General features: G+C 42.7%; 1 protein-coding gene across 35 annotated transcripts in view; it reads right to left on the bottom strand.

Annotated features, from left to right (window-relative positions):
- The window catches only part of Aak1 (AP2 associated kinase 1), a 159,281-nt gene that overhangs the window by 34,292 nt on the left and 102,603 nt on the right, over positions 1–22,386 (bottom strand). For 9 of the 35 annotated variants that reach the window (XM_076567152.1, XM_076567170.1, XM_076567168.1 and 6 more), the window contains exons 11-17: positions 21,591–21,745; positions 20,387–20,712; positions 14,413–14,682; positions 9,340–9,572; positions 8,070–8,227; positions 6,278–6,382; positions 3,208–3,303 (exon numbers count right to left, since the gene is read on the bottom strand). In XM_076567152.1, the coding sequence (XP_076423267.1) occupies positions 3,208–3,303; positions 6,278–6,382; positions 8,070–8,227; positions 9,340–9,572; positions 14,413–14,682; positions 20,387–20,712; positions 21,591–21,745 (1,343 nt within the window). The remainder of the gene's footprint in view (positions 1–3,207; positions 3,304–6,277; positions 6,383–8,069; positions 8,228–9,339; positions 9,573–14,412; positions 14,683–20,386; positions 20,713–21,590; positions 21,746–22,386) is intronic. The other 26 variants (XM_076567174.1, XM_076567171.1, XM_076567166.1 and 23 more) reach the window with 8 other exon arrangements.

The following is a 22,386-nucleotide window of genomic DNA, read 5'->3' on the forward strand; positions in this document are numbered from 1 at the left end:
GATGGAGCTGCTGAGGGGGTCTGCTGAGCCTCACCATTTCTTTCACCAGGGTATGGGAACTTGCTGGTACCATGAGATGTGCCTTCTTAATTCTCCTTCAGCATGGGTGAATGGTCAGGGTTCTCACAGGCACGGGGGGTGGGGTGGGGGGGGGTGGGGGCAGGCTGTGACCATCAATCTACTGTCTAGGAGGTGGGAACAGGAATGGAGGCTAAGAGCCTCAAGTTAATTTTATCTATCCATCTGACCTGCCAAATAGTTAAGAGGGCCACTATGCAAGACAGTGGCCCTGCCAGTGACAATTAAGTGCTGAAGCAAACAGACCGTGAACAAAGTAAACCAGACATTCTAACAAGTGTCATGAGGGTAACAGCCATGAGGTAGGACTGAGAGTGCCTGTGAGACCACAGAGGGCCTTTCTGACAAGATGGTATAGAAGCTTAGACACAGGAACAGAGGTGAAGGGGATGCTCTCCAGCTGTTAAGAGAATATTGGTAAGTGCTAAGGCCCCAAGGTGGAAATGAGTTTAACGTGTTGAAAGAAAGGTACGACTTAAAGGTGAGTATGAGCTGTGAGTGATGTTACGGGGAAAGCTGAAGGCCACATCAGTTAGGGCTTTGGTCACAGAAGTCTGGATTTTGTATTCAATGATGGAGGAATTCATTTTACATTTTTAGCAGATGAAATTGGCCAAACAGATCAAAAAATAAAACCCTGGAAATGATGTATTAAAATGTCTCATATGAATAGAATTTTCCACTACAATCCAAGAGAGATCATAGCTTACTTGGTGTGGTGGTTTGAATGAAAATGGCCCCCATAGGCCCATAAAGAGTGGCATTACTAGAAGTGTGGCCCTGTTGGAGTAGGTGTGGCATTGTTGGAGGAAATATGTCACTGAGGGTGGGCTTTGAGGTTTCAAATGCTCAAGTCAGGCCCAGTGCAGCTCTCTTTTCCTGCTGCCTGACAATCAAGATGTAGAACTCTCAGCTACCTCTCCAGCACCACGTCTGCCTGTGTGTTGCCAGGCTTCCCACCATGATGATAATGGACTAAACCTCTGAACTGTAAACAAGCCCCAATTGAATGGTTTCCTTCATAAGAGTTGCCGTGGTCATGGTGTCTCTTCATAGCAAAAGAAACTCTAACTAAGACCCTTGGTATTAGAGTATATGCCACTAAAACTTTCCAGGACTCTTCCAGGATGAAAAGAAGTATAGAGAATGAGGTGACAGCCATCTTCAAAACCTTCAGGAAATTTCCAAGCTACCATTATGTCCCTGGCTCTGCAATCCCAATCCAAAGGGCTCCTGTGGCAGCTGTGGAGGGTAGCCACCATCTAGTACCTTCATTCTCTGCCCTGAGCAAAAAAACTAGCTTCTGTAGGCCCTGGGTTTTTCAAAGCAACTGCAATGCAAAAACCCAGTGTATACCAGGGAGAGAATGTCTCTATAACCTTTGCCCTTGTTCCATGCTATGCCAACCACAGCAAAGAAGAAAAGTCCACACTTTTGCAAATCTGCTCAAAATGAATTCATCTGGACATTGCCAGGCACACTGAAAGAGAAGAAAAGAGATCTAATTGACCCTGTTCATGAATCAACTTCCACAGAATCATTCTCCAGTGATTTCTGACACATTTGAGCTGTATTTAGGCCAGGAAAGTAGTGCTATTACTCTGCTATTACTCATACTACCCAACTTGCCATGGTCATGCCTACCCGAGGCAGGGAACCGGAGGGGTCAACTGAGCACTTTAACTGAGGCAGGGAACCGGAGGGGCCAACTGAGTTCTTTAACAAAAATTGTCTCTGCACCCTAGCAGTGGTTTGTCCAGTAAGGAAAAGATATGCGCTGAACAGCCCCATCCCTTCCAATTCTAATTGTTCTTTTTATCCATATATATGTAGTATCTGTCTGTGTGGGTACATGAAAATTAGTGGGAGTGCCCAAGGAGACCAAAGGAGGGTTGGATTCCCTGGAGCTGAAGTCACAGGCAGTTTTAAGATCGCAGACAAGGGTGATGTGGATCCTCTGGAAGAAAAGCAAGTGGGCTTAGCTACAGAGCCATCTCTTCAGCCCCTCCCTCTCAATCTTGAAGCGCTAATCAAAAGATCTTTGACTTCTGGGGGAAAAGAAAAACTAAGCTGATTCTGTCAATGCAAGGTCAAGACTTGGAAAGCCTAAGAACTGGGGGCAAGTGAGGGGAATGATGCAAAACTACTGCCAGATGCTTCTAAAGAGTCAGATTTACCTGCTTTTCCACAAAAGGAGACCTCACACCACCCACAACTCTGCCCCCTGAAAAAGATATGGGGAAGGGAACAAGAAGCAGCCTTTAGCATCCACCAAGTCCAGATGAGTGCATCCACTCATCATTTCAGAAGTCATGGAAACTAACCAGCTTCACTTTCTAGCTGCTTCCTAAGAATCAGTAATAGGGTACACAGAAAAGATAATGGAACTCCAGTAGTCACTTCCTTCACTGATGAGGAGTATGGCCCAAAGGGTTCAGTTAATGACAGAACCTGGTAGGGAACCTTAGGTCTCCTGACTTATATTCCATACCAACTTTCATTATATATTACTATATTATAAAGTAATAAAGTACTGACAGCAAAGAGGAACCAAATGGGTCACCACAGTTCTATCATCACACCTGGCCATTATGTACCACTCTTTTTATCACATGCTTATGGCTTCTATTATTATATTAAAATCATATTAGACTAATGTTCTTTCCAATACATAGGCCTCTCCAAATTATCAAACACAAACCAGATGTGGTGGTGTATGCCTGTAATCTGGGTACCTGGGAGGTAAAAGAAGGAAGATCAATAGTTAAGGTCATCCTTGGCTAGACAGCAAGGTAGAGGCCAGCTTGGCCTCAATGAAAACCTTGTTCCTACTCCCCCCAAAATATACTAACAACAATTTTATTAAACAGGGTGAAAAAAAAGAACAATGATAGGATTCACAGCACAAGTGGTATAAACCTGAAGTGATGTTTATTATCTTTGTAAGAGTTAGTACCCTCCAAAATAAATTTGTCTATCTTACTAAGAAACTTAACAGCATCCAATTATTAGAACTTGGAATTCAGGTCCTTGTCATCAAGCACTTAAAGCAGAACTCTCCAGAGGTCCTGGAAGTCCTGGGATATAAGACTCAAGCTGCTAACCCTAAAATGAGTCCTCTGTACCTACCTGGAGCATCAGGTACTTGAAGAGGAATAAAAGGATCAGATACACTTAGAAGTGGGATGCCAGAGTCCACAGCCTGCCCACCCTTCCTTTTTTCAGCTGGAGTTAGTTGGAGAGGAAAGATAGGGAGAGAAAAATGAGAAAAGCAGAAAATATCAAGTAAATATTGATGCATTTACCATCTATTCATACAAGAGCTCAAATAGGAGAGAAAATCCAAATTTAGACAGAAAGGAGGGGGTGAATGGAAATAACTCAGCTAATAGCAAAACACCTAGAAGACACAGCAAGGGGTCCTGTAATACACCATGAGATGCAGTGGAGCCAGAGCAGGACAGACATGTGTTTGAACTTGCCTTTTTTCTTAAGTGTTTGCCACCCTACGAATCTCTGCTCAGTGATTCAGTCTGTAGAAATTACTGTCTACTCCACACACACTTTGGCACATAATGTCAATATGTGTTTGTCTTCCTGTATACCTCCTCAACACCCTGCATGCCCTCCATGTACTTCCTGTGAGTCTTACTGCACCACTACAATGTGTAACAGGTGCTGTGCAACACTATGGGATGGATAAGCCCCAGCCTCTGGCTCCTACCTGATACTATTGCTATTCATGCTGTATTCAGTAAACTATAGAGTTCCAGAAACCTCAGTATCTTCTTTTTTTTTTTTTTTTTGGGTTTTTCGAGACAGGGTTTCTCTGTGTAGCTTTGCGCCTTTCCTGGAACTCGCTTTGGAGACCAGGCTGGCCTCGAACTCACAGAGATCCGCCTGCCTCTGCCTCCCGAGTGCTGGGATTAAAGGCGTGCGCCACCACCGCCCGGCCTGAAACCTCAGTATCTTATAGCATATCAGGGCTTAAAACCTTTAAAGCCCTGGAAATTTCTACTGCTATTTTCTTTTTCTTTTTCTCTTTTGGCAAAGAAAACAAAGGCCCAAACTGAGAGACAATCTAGTGGTCTGCCTACAAAGCAAGCGTCAGAACCTGGGTCTCTTGGTTTCTATTTTAGCATTCTTTACATTTCACTTCAGTAATCAGTTTGGTTGTTAATTAAAATCCCATTTTTATTTTTATTTTTATAATTTGAAAGCTAGGTATGGTGATGTACATTGTACTCGAAGTGTTCTAGAAACTGAGGCAAAAAGATCACGAGTTTGAGGCCAGCCTGGTCTATGTACATAGTGAGACTTTGTTGAAAGAAAAGAGGGGAGGGGAGGGGAGGGGAGGGGAGGAAAAGGGGGGGAGGGAGGGACAAAGGGAGGGAGGGAGGGAGGGAGGGAGGGAGGGACAAAGGGAGGGAGAGAGGGAGGGAGGGAGGGAGGGAGGGAGAGAAGGAGGAAGGAAGGAAGGAAGGAAGGAAGGAAGGAAGGAAGGAAGGAAGGAAGGAAGGAAGGAAGGAAGGAAGGAAGGAAGGAAGGAAGGAAAAACCCAACAACAACAAAGAAAACTGTACAGACTCACAGGAAGTTGCTGCAGGCAGAGCATGAGCTCTGCCCCAGCTTCTGCAACAAGCACACTTCTGTAACAGCAGCACAGCATCACCCATGCTGTACAACACTAGGTAGGACTTGAACTATTTGGTTTTCCCTTGCACCCTGCTAAAGTTTGGATTTGAGATGTCCTCCAAAGCTCCACGAAGTTTACAGTTAACTGTCAACTTGCCATAATCTAAAATCACCTGGGAGATGGGCATCAGAGAATGTCTGTGAAGGAATATCTTCATTGTATAATTGAGGTGGAAAGGCCCTCCTCCACTGGTCACTAAATGAGAAAATGCCTTACAGCTGGATCTCAAAGAGGCATTTCCTCAGCTGAGGTTCCTTCCTCTGATGACTCTACAGCTTGTGTCAAGTTGACACAAAACCACCCAGTACAGAAAGTGTATCAAGGGTACAGGGGCTTAGGAAGCACCTACCACCATGTGGGTTTTGAGGCTCAAACTCAGGTGGTCAGGCTTGGAGATAAGTGCCTTTATCCACTGAGCCACCTCACTAGCCCATGCCAGTCTTATTAAGTGAAGAAACAAACAAGTTTTAAAATATACAGATGGACATAACAGAGTCACAATCTTAAAACAAAACCTAAAATTGTACAAAATTATTATCACATGTATTTTGGTGAGGAAAATCTATAAATTTCATTAGATTCACAAAGATGTCTTTGACCCTAAAAAACTTAAATGCAGACTGCACACTGTGGTGGATTGAATGAGAACTGGCCCCTAGAGGCACATATATTTGAATGCTTAGTCTCCAGTTAGTGGAACTGTTGGGGAAGGACTAGAAGGTGTGGCCTTTTTGAAGAAGATGTGTCACTAGTGGTGGACTTTGAAGTTTCAAAAGCCCATATCAGGACCAGTGTTTCTCTGTCAGCTGCTTGCAGATCATGATGTCAAGTATTCAGCTACTGCTTCAGCACCATGCCTGTCTGCTTCCCACCATGATGATCATAGACTAACCCTACTGTAAGCAAGCCTCCAATTAAATGCCTTTTTTTAATGAGTTGTCTTGGTCATGGTGTCTCTTCATAGCAATAAGAACAGTGGCTAAGGATACATCAAGATGAAGTCACTATGCTATGTCTAGGTGATGAAATCATGGATGATTTGGATTGTTTCTATACAAATCTATAACTTATATAATAAGTATGGATAATTTTTACTAATAATGGGGAAAACAAGTCATTGATTTGATTTTTAAAAATGCACATGCACATATTAGTAGAATATCAAGTATAAGACAGTTTCTAATTCTTAGAATCCTTCAAATCATCCCAAAGACCCTAAGCAATGGCAAAACCTTGCCAGAGCACTGATCCTTAAATTAGAAATATCTGCATAAGACCCATCCTGAACTAGGGAGAGTAACTCCTGTATATTTTCCAGGTCACTCCACCACTTGAGTTCAAAGTGATTTTAGATGGTTCTTAAATGTTTTTGACTGGACAACTACTGAATGAAGGAAAGGAATGAGTTACTACCGAAAACTGGGTTCTTTATGTGCTAGAGCTATCTGTGAAGAGGAAACCTGAAGGTAACAACAGTGAGCCTCAGGCATGTGTCACACTCACCAGTTCCAGCAGAAAAGGAGGAAGTGGCAAAAGCATCTCCTTGTGTTGACTGGAAGCCTGGGATCAAACTCTCTGCCGAGCCACCCAGCTTCTCAGGAAGCTTTCCTAGAGGGACAAAATACCACTTAGTTCATCCTTGCAGAATCCTGGGGTGCACAGACACACAGCGAAGTGAAGAACACTATCTAATTGGACTCCACAGTTATGGCAACATCTTTACCACCAAAAAGTCCTTGTCTGTGCTGATGTTCAAAGACCATGCTCCAGCTGGAAGCAGTTTGAGAACTAAGAGGGAGTGCAGGGGAGGAAGTGGGGAGATGCTATGAAGACAGTGAGACAACAGCAATACAGACCCAAAATTAAAAAATCAAAATCAGGGGCTGGAGAGATGGCTCAGAGGTTAAGAGCACTGACTGCTCTTCCAGAGGTCCTGGGTTCAATTCCCAGCAACTACATAGTGGCTCTCAACCATCTGTAATGAGATCTGGTGCCCTCTTCTGGCTGTATACATAATAAATAAATAAATCTTTTAAAAAAATCAAAATCAAACAAAAAACCCTCTGGGGCAGGGCTGGAGAGATGAGGTGGTTCATCACTTCAGAGTGCATACTCTTGTGCTTCCGGAGTACCAAAGTTCAATTCCCAGCACCTCTATCAGGCAGCTCACAACTGCCTGTAATTCAGGCTCCTGGGAGATCTGATGCATCTGGCTTCTGGGGGCCTGCACTCACATGCATATAGCCACATATGGACACACATACAGATAATTTAAAGATAAAATAAAATCTTAAAAAAAGAACCCAATGGCTCATTAATTATACACAAACATACTAATTTTCAATAATGCAGGAAGAAATGTCTATTTACAGCACAGAATAAGAAGTGGCAGAGATAACAATGAAAAGTACTTGTCAAAGAAAGTCAAATCCTACTCCCTGTCTTCTATTTAAAAGGCTGAACTAGCCAGGCATGGTGGTCCACAACTTAAATGCCAGCACTCAGAAGGCAGAGGAGCAAGTGGATCTTTGTGAATTTAAGGCCAGCCTGGTCTACACAGGGAGTTCCAGACCAGCCAGGCTACATAGTGAGATACTGTCTCAAAATGAAATCAAATAAAATGGTAGAAAGTATGTTTTTAAAACACTGTTGAAAAGTGAATCAGGTCCTATCATTCACCGGCTCTGCTCATTCTTTTGCTCTGTGCTGAGTACACGAAGGGTGTTTTTCTCCAACTCAACATTGGAGAGATTTCCCAGGTATCTGTGTGGTATGTATATGTCTGTCTGGGTCTGTGTGGATGGGCCTGTGCCTGGGTATGGCTATTTTGGATAGAACTATGTCTTGCATTTAAAGCATCTCCTTTCTATGGTCAGTCAACAACACATAGACTGTGACCAGGACCCAGCATCTTGTGAGGCATGCCCTCAGCTACTCATTACAGGGCAAGGCCACTGAGGATGAATGGGACATTTACACTCCTCCAAGCAATCATTCAGCTTGATGTAACTGTCCCAGTTTAGACCACTAAATCTTTTCAAAGTTTCTCCTCTACATTCACACAGTCCCTGCTGCCGCTCACAGTTGGTCAGCACTTTTGAAAGAAAAAATTAGTGGTCTGGCAAAAATGAAAATGAAAATCAGTATGCAAAACCCCAAACCAATTTTTCTTTCAAGACAGGTCCATGCTGACCTTTCCCAAGAATGTCCCTCTACAGCTAAGATACCGACACACTCAAGTTTATTCTCAGCCGACTTATAACCAAGAAAGACAGAGAAGACTCAGCCTGCTCACCTTCCCCGAGCTTGGCAAAGTCTTTGTTGAGCAGCTCTTCAGCTGTGAGTTTGGAGAAGTTGTCATCATCAAAAGGATTCCATGTTGAACCTTCGGAAGCACTGGAGACATTCTGCTGCGAGGTCCGTGGAGAGCCTGAGGGAGTGGTGGTTGCAGACCTAGGAAAGTTTCCCCCAAGGGTGAAGGAAAAGCAAATATAAAAACACAGAAGGGCCCAAACAATTTTCTCTTCATTATGGTACCAATTATTTTCTCAATCAAACCATCATTTTCCACAGTGTTTCCATAGAGGACTTCCCATAGACACTGAAAAGTTTAGTCTTTATAAATGCTGTCTCCTTCACTTAAGCTCTCATGAAATCCTGCAGCTTGCCTGTCTCCAGCAAGACCCTTCAGGTTAGGATCCACAGCAACCTATTCTGAGGCCCATATATCAGGACTGACTCTCAGGCCTATCTTAGCTGCCTCTGACCTTTCAGGATTTGGTGTGTCCAGTACTAAGCTCTCATCACATGTTCAGAATGTTGTTCAGTGGTATATTCACTCTATCACACAGAGAAATAGTTACCACCACCTTTGTACGCCTACATCACCTACTTTTCCTTGAGTCTCTCCTGACTTAACTATGTTTAACTTTAGAGTACAGGGTTTCAAGGAAGCTAAGAGTCTACAATTACACTGACTTAACAATGGTCACCAAGACCGACTTTATGCAAAGCACAGAACTAGCAAGCCTACCAGGTTCGTGAAACTTACCTAAGTCTCTGACTTTGGAACTCACAAACCAGACTGGCCAGATACACTAATAATTCATGATAAAACATGTGATGGACACTTTAAAAAAAAAAGTCCCCAGACAAAATATTGCATGAGAGGAAAGAATAAAGCCTGACATGGAGCTAAAGAGTCAAATCACATCCTCTATGGGAGGGGGGAGCAGCAGCTCCAAAGATGAGTCAAGTCACCTATGTAGACAGTACTTGCTAAGGTAGCTACCCTCCAAATATTGGGGGTCCAATGAGGAACTGACATTACAGGAAGACTTGGTCAAAGGGTTTAGAAAACACTCTACAGAGCAGAGAACAGATGGGAGAAAGGAAACTGAAAAGACAGAACTGTACAGTGCACACATGGTGGGCAAGTTCATAATGTTACTAAATACAGACATGCACTGGCACAAGTATACTACCATACCTCCACAAGCTTATGCAAAGAATCATACAATAGTAACCCAGAGCAGACCTTGCCCACCTGGGAAGAACAAACATACTTAGATTTATTGAGACTGGCCTCAGCTGCAGCTGCCTGGAGCAGCTGGGTTGATTTGCTGGCAGGAACCCCAAAGACTGCACTGTGGGTTACATCACTGAGAATCCGCCTGTGCCCAGCACGTTGGGTTTTGGGGGATGATGGAGGAGTGAGAGATCCAACTTTCTGACCCTGGATGGTTGGAGGTGGAGTTGTCTGAACCTTTGGCTGTTGTCTTGGTGGAGCTTGAATCTGCTAGGGAGAGAGAAATGCAAAGCTTCATTATGAACAAACAAAAAAGAAAAAGAGGAGAAGAAAATGGAAAACAAAAACAAATCAATAACCAAGTATTTAACACCTCATTTGCTCATAAAAGATTTGAATGGCCAAGGTTATCAACAGCACCAGAAAGAAAATCAAGGCACCAACCATCTGAGCTGCATCGGAGACTGACATCACCAAGGAACTGCCTGGTTCTCATACACATTCAGTTTCCATTAGCTTCAATATACAAGTCAACCAGATGTAATAGAACTACCAGCCTAAGACTACAGAAGCTATTCCCAACTCTAAAGACCTAGAAGGTATCTTAAAGGACCCCCTTTTACTTCTGAGGACAAACAGCACCTCATCAGGAATGCTTCCATGGGGCAGGCTATAGATTCTACCTTCTATTACAGCTAGAAGAGAAGATACACTCCAGCCAAGATGCTCTGGAGCATGACGGCTTCTGCTGAGAGTAGTGCACTCCCTCTTACCCTAAGGAGAATGAATCAGACAATCCCAGGGTGACTGAAACATGGGAGCTCTTGTTTTATGTTATTAAAGGCCTTCTTTTCACTGATGGGATGGATCCACAAGAACCTAATTTTTCTGTTTCAACCCCACAGCAAAAGTGCAACGCTGGTTTAGTAGGATTTACTTGCTCCAATTTTCCTTGAGAAATGGCACTGAAGATCAGTGGAAAATACAGTGAGATAGAAGAAAAACCTTAATGCTAACTGGACTAATAGAAGGACTCTTGAGAAGAGGTCCACAGAACAGTAAACAAGTAGGAATGTGCTGTGGCCATGTAAGTGGTCCTTAGCGCAAACTACCTGTATCAAGCAAAATAATTTTAAAAGCATTCAGAAAGCCACCTAAGCCCTCTCCTTAGTTCTGCCAATCTGGAAATAAAAAGCCTGGATACTGACTGCCTCAGGGACTTAACTATCCCTTCCCTCCAGTCCCTCCACTCAAGTGAGAACTGCCTCTCCACACTGAAGTTCAGTGCCTGTTGTGTCTCTGAAGACAGACATCAAGAATTTACAAAACCATGACATAAATCTCAATGGCTTAGGAGGCTTACAGCAGGGGAGAGTGTCCTCATGCTGTCCTTAGGAGTTGGGATGTTTTTTGAGGCACACTATGTAGCAGGAATCTTAAAAGTTCTTATTAATAAAATCAAACCCGAGGCTAGTTATTGGGGTCAATGCTGGTAGATCAGAGAGACAGAACAAGCCACAACTATCTCACCTCTCGGATCCTCAGCTGGTCTTGTCTCCTCAGACTGGAGGCCTCTGAGTCCTCATCCGGAATGACTCTCAGCTGAATTACTGCTCAAAAGCCTGAATGCTTAACCAGCCAAAATGCTGAACCAGCCAAAATGCTTCTAGTTTCTGGTCCTCACGCCTTATATATCTTTCTGCTTTCTACCACCACTCCCTGGGATGAAAGGCTGGCTTTCTGGGATTAAAGGCATGTGTCACCATGCTTGGCTATTTCCAATGTGGCCTTGAACTCACAGAGATCCAGAGGGATTTCTATCTCTGGAATGCTAGGATTAAAGGTGTGAGTGCCACCATTTTCTAGCCTTTGTATCTAGTGGCTGTCTGTTCTCTGACCCCAGATAAATTTATTAGAGTACACAATATTTTGGGGAACACAATACCACCACAACACTATCTGCCTGTGTCTGTATGCCAATCACCCCATCAACAAGATGAATGACAACACAACTATACAGTTCTACTGTCAACCAAACTAAGCCAGGAAGGGTGACAGCCCACCATGGAGCAGAGAGCTCTGTAAAGGTCAGACCACTGATGCTACATCTTCCTTTGGGGACCCAGAGCTCCTTCAGAAAGGCCTTCTGAACACCAGTATCCACAGGGGTCAGCTATGGACTGGCTTATCTCACCAGAAAGGGTATTTCACAGTTACAATGGACTCTGTAAAGAAGCATCCACATTATTGCAAGAACACTGTCTCTTTTCTTACCTATCCTTCAAATGCAGCACACATAACAGATGCTCCAGGGAGAGGATTCCTCCTCTGACAGGTGAGCAATGGAGCACTGAGCCACATCCCCAGACAGCAAGAGTTGATCATCTCTAATCTGAAAACCTGAAATCCTTAAGGCTCCAAAAACTGACACTTTTGAGTACTGACATTATGCCACATATAGAAAGTTCTATATCTGACTTCATGTAGCAGGTTGCAGCTGAAAGGCACAATACCATATACAATTATTTCACTGTACAAATGCCTATAAAATAATTTAATTCTGTGTGTTGATTTGGATTTCACCTCCAAGATATCTCTTTATGGTTACAAGTATGCCAAACTCTCAGGTACTTTTTGGTCCTAAGCATTTTGGACAAGGAACATTCAATCCATAATATATAGATCTCCATCCACCAGCTGCTCTGATAGCAACTCCACAGGGCAGGTTTTTATGGACAGTGGAAATCAAAACAAGTAGAAACAGACCTTACAGAACAAATCCCAGAACCTTGACTTCAGAGAGAGAAGAGGATCTTTAATCCACTTGGCCACAGAACCTGACTATGGCTGGGGCTCTTCTGCATCAGAATGTCTCCTCTTCCAAAGACAGGATTAGGAAGAGGCAGAAGAGTCGAGAAACATGGTGAGTGAAGTATACCTTTAGCCTGTGCTTGGGAGGTGGAGACAGGTAGATTTCTGTGAATTCAGGGCCAAACTGATCTATACAGCAAGTTCCAAGCCAGCCTAGACTACACAGTGAGACCCAGTCTCAAAATAAATATATTAAATTAAAAAATTTTTAAAGGGGCAGGAGGGAGGGGTACACCATAGAAAGTAAAAGGGTGGAGTCTGATGTCTATTTTGTCAGAGTCTTCTTTTTTTAAAAGTACTTTAGGTGTGTGTGTGAGTTCAGGTGCCTGAGAAATTGGGATACTTGTGGAGCTTCAGTTTCATATAGCTGTGAGTTGCCCAACAGGGGTGCTGGGAACTGAAGGTGAGTCACCTGCAGGAGCAGCCAGCTGGTGTCAACACTTCCTTGTGGGTATTTTTCATATGCCTGTACAGGCCTCATGGGGCTTCCACCTTGTGTCCCTATACCCAGCACCCAGGGCACAGAGCTCAGAGCTGGCTCATTCAGGACACATGAGAAGGCTGAGGGTCCACTCCCAAGACAGCAGATACTTTGTCTGGGAAAACAGAGAAGACCCTCCTAGGAAGTATCTTCAGCCAGGTGGTGGGTTAACTTAAAATGTAAGAGTTAGTTAGTAATAATCTGAGCTACTGGCCAAACATTTGTAATTAGTATTAAGCCTCTGAATGATTATTTGAGAGATGCTGTAGGACAGAAAAACTCCACCTACAAAAGGGAGTGGCACTATTAGGAGGTGTGGCCTTGTTGGAGAAAATGTGTCACTGTGGGGCTGGGCTTTGAGGTTCCTTTTGCTCAAGCTTCCTCAGTGTAACTGACAGTCAACTTCCTGCTGCCTTCTGCCTATACAGTGCCAGGCTCCCTGCCATGATAATGGACTGAACCTCTGGAACTATAAACAAGCCACCCCAAATAAATGTTTCCTTTATAAGAGTTGCTGTGGTCAGGTGGGCGGTGGTGGCGCACGCCTTTGATCCCAGCACTCGGGAGGCAGAGGCAGGCGGATCTCTGTGAGTTCCAGGCCAGCCTGGGCTACCAAGTGAGTTCCAGGAAAGGCACAAAGCTACACAGAGCTGTAGCTCTGTCTCGAAAAACCAAAAAAAAAAAGAGTTGCTGTGGTCATGGTGTCTCTTCACAGCAATGGAAACCCTAACAAAAACAACAGATTACTTACAAAAAAAACAGGCAAGAGTGTCTGAGGTTTGCTGAAATTAGAGGCCATCAGAGTAGTGGTCCACTGCCACATCCAGTCAGTATCTAAAAACAGACTCAATCTCTAAACTGACCAAATGGTTCCAGTTTCAGGATGCTCTGAAGAATAGAGCTTATGTCCAGGTAAATGGCCCCAGGCAAACAGCCTTTGAACATCACTGCATGGCAAACTCAAACAATGTACTTCGCAGGTCACTTAGGATAAAGAACAAACAAAATGGTATCAGAATTTAGGGTAAAGGTGGGGCCACCTGTGGTGGTTTCAATAAGAATGGCCCCCAATGGTTTCATATATTTGCGCGCCTGGTCATTAGGGAGTGGCACTAGTTGAGAGGAATTAGGAGGTATGAACTTGTTAGAGTAGGTATCGCCTTGTTGGAGGAAGTGTGCTGTTGTGGGTGGGCTTTGAGGTTTCAAAAGCCCAAGCTAGGCTCAGTGGTTGTCTCTTCTTGATGCCTGCAGATACAGATGTAGAACTCCCAGACATTTTTCCAGTACCATGTCTGCCTGCATGCAACCATGCTGTCCACCATGGTGAGAATGGACTAAGCCTCTGAAACCACAAGCAAGCCCCAATTAAATGCTTTCTTTTATAAGAATTGACGTGGTCACAGCATCTCTTCACAACAATAGAACACTGACTAAGACACTATCTGAACCTGCTGAAACAGGGATGGATACAACAAACCAAAGTGGCCCTGAAAAAGGAACAGGGACCAGCTTGGCTCCCAAGTCCCTGGCTATTCAGCAGTAGCACTGACCAAGACAAAGAATCACTTTTTCCACCAGCATAACTTCAGTATGAAAAATAAGAAGGTTCTTTATAAATAGTCTAGAAATATTCCTTCAATCTCTACTTTCTACAGAACACCTTACACTTGGATCTGTCAAGAAAAAATGAAGTATTTTAACAACTAGGGTAGGAGAGCATCCTTACCCTAACTCAGAGCCCCCTAGAGCTGTAGCTACCTCTTCCCTTCCCCAGCCTACCGCAGGCTCCTGGGCAGCGGCTGGCTGTGGGGCTGTGGCCGACTGTGCCTGAGGCTGTGGTACCACCACAGCAGTCTTCTGCTGCAGGGCAGTCTGCTGAGTCAGCTGCTGCTGCTGCTGCTGCTGCTGCTGCTGCTGCTGCTGCTGCTGGTAGAAGTTCTGTATCAGCTGTTGCTGAGAGCCTCCCTGGGATACCACAGGGAACGGAGCAGTGACTGGTTGCTGGGCTGCTGGATGTGCTGCCTGAAACTGTAGAGGAGAGTGGCAGGAAATGAGGAGGTGAATACAAGTCTATCACAGAGCCACATTCACAAAAGACCAAAGTCTCAATAACTAGAAAGACAATGCTGAAGCCAAAGGGAGGGCCCAGCAAAAGCTTGGTAGCTGGGCCAAGTAGTTCAGGACAGGACTCAGGGCATTAGAATCACACCAGCAGCATCTGCACTGCCAGACCCTACCCATTGCACCAGGCTGCTTCCCAGGTACAGTCACACGGAAGCTCCAAGATCTAACTCAAGTGACTCTGAGGCCTGGAGTGAAGAGAAGCAAGTAAGGGATCTCCAGTGCAGAAGAAATCCTTCTTATAAAGAATTTTGAAGCAGCCAAGAACCAAATTCATCCCTGCATGAACAGAATGCCTCAGTGATATTGCTGAAAGAGCAACTGAAATGTTAAGCAGTGACTAACACCTATCCAAACCTTGCCAAAGTTATTCCCAACAGAGCTCCCTTTATGAAATTCTGCAATCTCAAATATCCTATCACTAATGATCCTCCTCTTCTATCTATGTGCTTTATGTGGAGTCTCACTACACTGCCAAAGCTTGTTCCAAAAATGTGTGGGTTCCAGCCACCCTGCTAACTAAGCTTCCCAAGTAGCTGGGGCTAAAAATGCACCCCACACCCATCTTCCTGGCATCTCTTTCATGTCTCTCTAATCTGTACTGCTTCAAATTTCAAATGCTAGGTACACTAACAAAGCTCAAAATAAGAGTCTACTAATACAAAAGTAAAGTCTTGGAAAATCCTCAAAACCGTTACTGAGTTAATTGGGATAGTCTGGATACCATGTGTCTACTAGTGTAAAATGTCAGCAAAAACAACATGTAAGAATATAACTGCCTGTTTACAGCAATAACCAAGACCCACCCACCGGGGAATCAAAGGGCTGTGGTCTGTCCTTAAGGGTAGTAAGGGGACACTCTAAAGAAGAAGATAGCAATAAGGAGTATATATTTGCAAGAATGAGAGGACAGAATTTTGTAGATCTAACTTTAAAACTACTTACTTATTATTACACGTGCATAAAACAAAACTGATGTAGCTGGAAGTTTTTCTGTGTCCTACTTGGTCCACAGATGTTCAGAACCAAGTAAACACACAGAGGCTTATATTAATTATGAACATTGTGGCCTATTGGCTCAGGCTTCTCGCTAGCTAGATCTTACATCTTAAATGAACCCATTTCTATAAATCTATACTTGCCATGTAGCTTGTGGCTTACGGGTATCTTTACATCTTGCTTCTCCTGGTGGCAGCTTGCAGCTGCCTTTCAACTCTCTCCTCTCTAGTTAGAATGTCCCACCTAATTCTATTCTGCCTCACCATTGGCCAAACAGCTTTATTTATCAACCAATCAGAGTAACATTTTCACAGCATACAAAAAAAGACATTCCCCATCACTTCCCCTTTTCTTTCTAAACAAAAGGAAGGTTTTAAGTTTAACCTAGTAAAATTATATATAACAAAACAATTATCAAGCACCTTCAGTTACAAATGGTGCCAAGATGTGGGGTGAGAGTTTATGCCTAAAACCTTAGAAAACTTTAAAAACGGGTTCTAAAATGGAGCCAAGAACAGCTTCCTAGTTGTCTCTCTCAGGCCAGCTGTAGCCTGCGGGCTTGATGAGGGCTTGACCGGCAGCATGGCAGCAATGAGGTGTCTCCAAGCCACACATTACACTGCATCATGGATTTAGCCTTTGCTAATACAGACAAAAAGAAAAAGAAAAAGAAGAAAAAGAAAAAGGAGGGGAGGAGGGGAGGGGAGGGGAGGTTTTTGGGCTACACACTGCTGGATGGAAGCATAACCCACTGCCTCCCAGAGTCAGCAGACAGCCTGGTTCCCAGAGTTGGCAGTAAATGTAGTTCCACCATGTTGGGAAGCTGAAGTGGGCAGAGCCAGCAGCCAAAGCTGCCATTTCATACCTAGCAATGCTGCAGTTTAAAGCAATAGATTCACAATAAGGCATATTCAGATGGAACAAGACTTTAAATGGTTTACAGTGTGTGTAAAATGCACGTAGGCTTGGAAGAGAAAAAAGAATGAATATAGACAGTTATACAAAGAAATAGTTTTAAAAAGATGGAACTCACACAGAGAGTCTGGATTATATTGTCTTTGGGATTTTTAACTACAGAAAGACATTTGATTGTAAAGGTTGCTTAGTTAAACCAATATGTGTATTTTAAAGGTATCTTGACTTCAAAATTTGGATCTAAGGATATGTTGCTTTGGAAAGGAGGTTCTGTTTTATTTCCACAGGAAACAAGAGGCTATGGATTTGTTCCAGATGAAGATACATAAGGTTGATCAGCCAAGACCTCCTGAGAGGTCTCGAGATGATCCAACACCCAGAACAGTTTCAAGGCAACTGGCTCAGACAATGCAGCCTCACAGACTACTCCAGTCAGGACTTGACCATAATTCTTAATTTTCTCAGGAACCTCAAAAAAATACAGTGCCCCTTATCAGCAGAAAGTAGCCAAGAAAACTACACCCACATTCCCAAAAAAATGGATTATAGATGTTTGTCTTTGTTTAGGTTGTTGGTTACAAATTGTTATTGGTCATAGTCAATATCTTCTAAAGAAAAAAACGGGGATAGGATATAGATATGATAGGATGAAAGGGTAGATTATTGAATCTACCTTTAAGAGCAACAACTGTGTAAAATGTTTTAAAATTGCTATAGATTTTAGTTTATTGATACAAATTTAAAGTTAATTTTGTTATACTGTATGTATATTTCTACTCTTGTTTAAGGTACTATGTTTATGTAACTCACTTAAATTGTAATGGATAATTAAGAAATACAGATTAATAATTAGTCATCAATGATAAAACTATAGTCTAACATGACTATAGTTAAGTTTTCTAGGTATACATAGATATATTTCAATGTGGTAGGTAATCTTCAAACACTTCAAAGACCTACAGAATATGGCATTTAAAAATGTTTTAAAAACTTAGACTTTTTGGACAATGAGACATGTCTGTTCCTGGCACCACCGATTTACTTCAAAGAGAAAGATGGGCGTTGAAGACACTCCATATGGAGTTTATCTTCTTCTTGGCAAAAATAGCCATTTGAGCAAGAAACTGTTCTTGCCTAGACTGCTTGTCAAAATGTTGTATTGACTGGACATGCAGGACACATAAGAAGGTGACCACTGAACTCTGTCAGATGAGATGGTCCTTCAGGTTCCTGCTTCATAGAAGAAACTGCCAGACATTCTACAGGACACAGGAAGACTCTAGGCCTGTAAACTGAAGAAGGATGCCCTAACATTGCAGAGGAACTTTGATTGACTGTCCAAGGAGACAGCTGTCTCTATCATTCTATATTTTTGGAAGTTGCTTACAATGCATTTCCTGTTTACTTAGATAATATTGCATCCTTCTGAGGTCTTTGATGTAGTTGAAAACTAGATTATTATAGTTATAATTTTTCTTGGTTATGATAAAAGATAAGTTAGATATGAAACCTTAGACTCACAAATATACGATAAATAGAATATTTTCTTTGAATATGCTAAATATAAAGACTAGATATTGTAACTGTTATTCTTGCTTGATAATTGTTCTATTATATGTAATTTTACTATGTTAAAGCTGAAAACCTTCCCTTTTGATTAGACAGAAAAGGGAAAATGCTGTGGGATAATGATTTTGTACACTGGTTTAATAAAATGCTGATTGGCCAGTAGCCAGGCAGGAAGTATAGGCAGGGTGAAGAGATTAAAGGAATTCTGGGAAGGGTCAGGAGATGCCAGCCCGCCATCCAGGGAGCAGCATGTAATGGCACACAGGTAAAGCCACAGAGCACGTGGCAACATATAGATTAAAAGAAAGGGGCTGAGTTTAAGTGTAAGAGCTAGTCAGTGGTAGGCCTGAGCTAATGGCCAAGCAGTTTTAATTAATACAAGCTTCTGAGTGATTATTTTATAAGCAGCTATGGGGTCGTGGGGCTGGGTAGGACTGGAGAAAACTTCAGCCACAAACTGACCCAAAATGTGGAAAGCAAAATCAAAATGAATTCAATAGTCTGTGTATCCAATTGGCAGCTACTCCACAGAAAATAATGTGCTTTATATTCTAAGGTTGCCAGGCATGGTGGTGCATGCTTGCAATCCTTGGACTCAAAAAGCTGAGGCAGGATGACCACTAAGAGTTCGGTGTGAGACTTCGTCTCACAACCAATAAGCAACAAAAAGATCTTCAGATGGTAAAAACCACATAAGCCAAGAAGTTAAACAAAAATCTTATAATTAGGAGTCTGAATTAGGTGTATAAATCTGAACTCATATGTATGTTTTCTAATAAAATAAACACATTTCTAAGTATCTACTAAAAAGTTCTAGAAACAAATACCAAATGACCCAATAGCAAGTAGTCATTTCTAAAGCCAACTGTGGTTTCTAATTATCATTCCCATTAAAAACAATCTGATCTTGAGAGAAATGGATGACTCTAAGTAAAGAGCAGAATAATCCTGGGACAGTCAATACTCTGGCAAAAAAAAAGAAAAAAAAAAATCACTGACCACTGCAGTCACATCCAAAGGATCTAGAAGCCAATTTAAAAGGACTTGGACAATCTGAGCATGTTTAAAAATGGTCACATACACAAATCGATGAACTTACAATGATACAAAGCAAAACACTTACTGTAGCCACATCTGCCAACTGATCTCTACCCCTGGAACCCAATGGTAGATAGAGAGAACAAACTCCTGAAAGTTGTCCTTTGACCTTCAAATGCACACCATAGTGCACAAGCTAACACACCTATACAGACACACATCCTAAATGAAACATGTCTAATATATTTTGAAAAATTAACAGTTTACATAGTAGATGGTGGAATATATCAAAAGCCACCAAAGGGTAAACAAGCCAAGTTTGGAATACTCAAAGCTTCAAATAATCCAGTTTCTTCAAAAAATACATGGCAAAAGAGACAAAAGAGGATGTAAAAGACATAGAGATCTCTTCCTGTGGCTGGAGAGCTGGCTCAAAGGTTAGGAACACTTGTTGGAGTTCAGATTCCAGCACCCATATAACAAGCCAGGTGTCCCACAAATGCCGGTGACTCTAACTCTTAGGGGTTCATTGCTCCCTCTTGCCTCTGAGTGTTCACAAGTGTATGCATTCAAATATATACATGTGCATACACTCATACACATACACAGATACACATTTTTAAAAAAGAAAGCAATCATAAAACAAAGGTGTTCAAAGTTAAAAAAATACTGTAATGAAAAAATACATAAAAATAATGGGAAATAATATATTCCAACCAAACAGGATACATGGACCTTGTTTGGATCCTGATCTCACCAAGAAAACATAAATATCTGAAACAGTTTGATACTATTGGATACTGTGTGCTGATAGAACATCACTGTTATTTTCCCCACTTACAAAGTAGCGCCTTCACTGAGGGTGCTAAGTTGGGGTAAACTCCCCAAAGCTTGAAGACAACACTGAAAGGCCTGAGAGTCATTAATCTGCACCTTTATGTTTCAGTTTCTACATCTGTGAGAAGTGATGGTGCACTGGCCAGTGGCTCTGGGCTATCCTAGCACTTTCCAAGAAAGATGCTGTACCTAGGAGGCCTTTCAATAGCAACAATTCCACTATGCAAAGCAAGGGTCATATAGACATCCTCACCTGCTGTGTCTGAGCTTGCTGCTGCTGTTGCTGCTGCTGTTGCTGCTGCTGCTGCTGGTAAAAGGTGCCTGTTGGCTGTTGTGGTGCTGTCTGCTGCTGTGGCGGCTGCTGCTGTGGCTGTTGCTGCTTGAGGAGGAGCTGTTGCTGGTGCTGCGGAGTGGCCTGGGCCTGGGTGGGCAGACCTTGGGTCTGGTTAGAAGGTGTCTGCTGTGGGGTGGGTGGAGCTTGTGGCTGCTTGGGCTGAGATTGTTGAAGAGGTTGATTGGGTGTAGGTTGGGCTTTAGATTGGGGAACACTGGCTAGAAGGCCAGGCTGATTGCTGGGTCCTGCAATGAAAATAAACTCCATGTAAGGGTTCAAAACTCTACCAGACAAATGGCTTTCTGATTTGTCACCTGAGAAATGGTAGAAGCAGGCAGACTATACCAAGCTTTGCCTGCTCCTCACCATTTTGCCATTTGTGATGTTCTATTTGGAATAGATTTCCATTTCTTACCAATGTGCTTCCAATATTTCAAACCCAGACAGAATTGTAAGATTCAACACTTGCCTCCTTCAGAGGGATTTCCCTTATCCATCATCCCATTTCGCCAACTAGTCCTGTAGTCAGAACCCTTAGTCACCCTTCTATACACACACACTAAACATGATCTTTGTTCCAGCTTGCATACCCACAGCAAAAAGCATTCTTTGATATTTTATGAGTAGCTTTTACAGCTAGCATCTGAATGCCTGGCTATATAAAAAAGGCCACCAAATCTATCAAAAGTGGTTCCTGGTAAAGGATGTGATAGTTGTGGTCTATGACTTGTTATTCTGGATCAATCCCTGCTTGAAACAAAGCTAATTCCTCTCATATAACAGAATACTATGACAGAGGATGATAAATTAATAAGTGAAGCATTAATGAAATGCTATTCTTATATAGTTATCCAAAAGAAGTGAGCTTTGTTTCTTTAAAGAAAGGAGAGATATATAAAATAAAGAAATAGGAAGGGTGGATGGCCTAAAGGTCCAATAAGAAAATAAATGCAGACAGCAGGCTTCAGAGGTCTTGGCGGTCAACCTGAGTCCAGAAAGGAGGTCCTCCTTTGGCAGCCACTTGCCATACACATTCCCTGGCAATCAGCCCATTAGTCTTTGGGCTGTGCCTTCTAACACTATAGTCAAGAAGCACTGCAACAAGCTGCAAACAGTTACTGACCTGCAGCCTGAGGTAGGGGCTGAACAGTGGCTCTCTTACGAGGAGTCAGGGCTGGCTGAATGGGAAGGATTCCTGGGTTTGGCTGAGTCTGCCCAGCCTTAGGCCTCTGGCGGGGTGCGATTGAAGTCTCTGTGGTGGGAATGGGATCTGTCAGTCTAGAAAAGGAGAAACAACATTGCTATTAAAATGGGGGGAACCAGAGAGCATAGGCAGAACACATGATGTTTTACCTTCAACATTCCTTCAAACCATTCAGATTTGCTTAATCAACACTTTCCCAAATGCCAACTCATCTACAAAGGCAAGCACATCAAAATAACATCTTATCTCTCATTAGCAACCTTAAAGCCAGGAAAACACAGAATGATACATTTCAAACCCTGAAAAAATACAACTCCCAACCAAAATTACCATACTTAGCAAAGCAATCTTTAAAAACCAATGGATATTCAAGGACATGAGGGGAGGTGTGTATGAGCCATGATGCACATGTGGAGGTCGGAAGACAACAACTTTGAGTATTGGTTCTCCCCTTCTACCTAGTTTGACACAAGAGTCTCCCTTATACAGCACTGACTACATCAGGCTAGCTGGTCTGTCAACTTCCTGCAATTCTCCTATGTCTGCCTCCCATCTCCTGGTACATGCTAGAATTATAGACACATGCCCTACTGTATCCAACTTTTACATGGGTTCTGCCAAGTACTTTACCTACTAGGTCATCTCCCCATTCTCAAATAAGGATATGTTAAGACAAGCACAAACTAAGGGAGCTCGTGACTACTAACCCAGTTAC

This window comes from Peromyscus maniculatus, chromosome 3, assembly GCF_049852395.1.
Source record: "Peromyscus maniculatus bairdii isolate BWxNUB_F1_BW_parent chromosome 3, HU_Pman_BW_mat_3.1, whole genome shotgun sequence".
NCBI lineage: Eukaryota > Metazoa > Chordata > Mammalia > Rodentia > Cricetidae > Peromyscus > Peromyscus maniculatus.